Raw genomic sequence first — 2569 nt, forward strand, 5'->3', positions numbered from 1 at the left:
TTTTGGATGATCTGGCCGGAAAAACTGGAATTCGGCGTTCTCGCCGGGGATGGAAAGAGGTCGGGGAAGCTGCTGGAGTCCGCTGGGGTGGAGGCGCGCCCTCGCCGGTGCCCTTAAAGTGCGGATGTCCGCACACCCTTAAAGTGCGGATGTCCCTCCGTTCTCCACCGTACGGCTCCGACGACGACGCGCCTCCACCCTAGTGGCCTCCAGCAGCGTCCCCGATCACTTTCCCTCCCCGGCAAGTTCGCCGAATTCCAGTTTTCCGGCAAAATTGATTTTGTTTAAAGTTTTGGGTGATCTCGCCGAAAAACTGGAATCCAGGGGACTCGCCGGGGAGGGATAGTAATCAGGGACGCTGCTGGAGGCCGTTAGGGTGGAGGCGCGCCGTCGTCGGAGCTGTATGGTGGAGAACAGAGGGACGTCCGCACTTTAAGGGCTGTGCGGACGTCCTTTTGGAACGGCTCCGTGTGTGTATATATTTATATATATCATAGTGTTTGCTTGATATCCTTAAGTTGTACCCAGGAATACATGACTAGTTTTTAAAGTTCACAAATATCTAATTCAGGTGCTATTGAAGAACTTGGTCTAATAAGTTCCAGAAACTAGTCCTGTCTGTATTTTAATTTCACCCATAACAATATTCTACTACATGTGGATTTACTTCATGCACCAAGTCATACCTTCCTATGTTCTACCAATTGCAGTATGCCTAATTGATTCAGGTAGCTTGATCACATATATAACAAAACAATTACCATCTAGCAAACGCCTGAGTGTTTGTGTTCAAAAGTATAAGCCTTTATTTAGCTAAAATCCATCACTATGATGAAAAATGTGAACAATCATCAAAACAGATAGCTCGCAATGTTTCCTTTTAGTTACTTCTATTCGTGTGAAAACCGGATTGATTAACAAATCAATTAATGACAGCTACAGTATCAGAAAAACTCATCACTTACGGTATGCTGATAGCACTCTGACTGCAAGTGAGCTGAATCCACACTGAGGAGCATTAGGCACTCCTTTCATATAAAGCATTACGGGGTTATCCTTGACATCCTACAACACAAACAAACCAAAACCATTCAGTTCAAAGTCAAAGAGGACACAAAATCCCACATCAAGAACTCATTAGGCATTTACCTACCTGTTCAACAATGTCCTTCAAGCTAAGGCCAGAACTCGAAAACTTATCCTTGGGTTTAAAGTCATCATGCGTGTCGGGATCACTCGGCGCAGAGGTGGAGTATCTCATTCCATTGAGATAAAGTAACCCAGGAGCCTAAAAGCAATTTGAAGAAACAATAAACTGTCATGAATTCAAAACATGGGCTCATTTGATATTAACACAGTCGAAAATCCAAACATAGAGAATATGCAACAAGTACTAATACCCATCAGGGTTTTCCAATCTTTTAGGAATTTACTAGTTCGACCATTCAGATGTGAAAAAAACCTTAAAATTGATAGTGCGAAACAGCGAAGAAAGATGGTTTGAGGCTTACAATTGTGGAAGAAGGAGAAGCTGGGACGCCTGAAAACGTGATAGCCTTGAAGAGCAAATTTGAGATTGACCTAGCCATGATGCTGTTCAATCATAAACACTTCATCAATGAATCGCATATAAAGTTAACAATTAGAGAATGATTGTCTGGTCGAAAACCACAGCAAAGTACCTGAAGAAGAAGAAGAAGAAGAAGAAGGAAGGACGAGGAAGAAAGGAAGAACAGGGGCTTTTGGGTCTAGTGATTTGAACTGGCTGTTGTCGGTCTGTTCAGTTCGATTATAAGACCTGAAGGGTAAAAAGGTCTATTTCTTTTTGCAAATGTACCACTCTATTTTTGGTTTTACTGTTTGCGCATAATAGTCTACTGTTTTACTGTTTTAAAGTTATCCCAATTCTGTTTTAATAACTTTTTAGATATTATAAGCAATATATAGTGGCATCATTAAACCCACTAGAAACGATTAAGGGCCAGTTTGGTATTACGGTGAGAAATCACTATGGTGAGAAAACTCAGCTGTGAGAATAATCAGCTGTCAAATTAATCTATTAAATGTTTGGTAACAATATTTCATAAGTGGTGTAGTTAAAAAAAAGCTGATTATTGGTGTTTGGTAACGTGAGTTTCAAAACACATTAATTTTGGACAATGACCAAAATAGACAATAGTTTTCTAAAAGACTATAAATATTCAAAACCTTTGCAGCAACATTTTGGTTCTTTATTTCACATATCTATATACAGACGAAAACGAACGTACAAAAGATCGAAAACGTCAAATTGGCATATTAGTTGCAAGGAGAGCAATATGAGACTAAAGACAAGAACACCATATTGTAACAAAAAAAAAGAAGAAGACGACAAGAACACCGTTTAGACAGACGACACACCATTGAAGACAATGGTGAAAACCCCAATTTTGATTGAATCTATCTAGTAGCCCAATATCATTGTTCATCACTCCATCAGTATGCACAAATTATTCTTATGTAAGGATACACCACAAGAAGATAGTCTCATCCAAGATCTTAAGAGGGACAAATCATAGACAAAAAAAAA

The 2569-nt window shown here is 39.9% G+C and overlaps 1 protein-coding gene across 1 annotated transcript in view; it reads right to left on the reverse strand.

The window, feature by feature from the left end:
* Nucleotides 1-1757, reverse strand: part of LOC101308480 (monothiol glutaredoxin-S15, mitochondrial-like) — a 3280-nt gene extending 1523 nt beyond the window's left edge. The window contains exons 1-4 of the mRNA XM_004302907.1: nt 1683-1757; nt 1512-1593; nt 1154-1288; nt 966-1065 (exon numbers count right to left, since the gene is read on the reverse strand). Coding sequence (XP_004302955.1) covers nt 966-1065; nt 1154-1288; nt 1512-1589 — 313 coding nt within the window. The 5' untranslated portion in view covers nt 1590-1593; nt 1683-1757. The remainder of the gene's footprint in view (nt 1-965; nt 1066-1153; nt 1289-1511; nt 1594-1682) is intronic.
* Nucleotides 1758-2569: the final 812 nt, after the last annotated feature.

Source organism: Fragaria vesca, linkage group LG6 (genome assembly GCF_000184155.1).
Source record: "Fragaria vesca subsp. vesca linkage group LG6, FraVesHawaii_1.0, whole genome shotgun sequence".
NCBI lineage: Eukaryota > Viridiplantae > Streptophyta > Magnoliopsida > Rosales > Rosaceae > Fragaria > Fragaria vesca.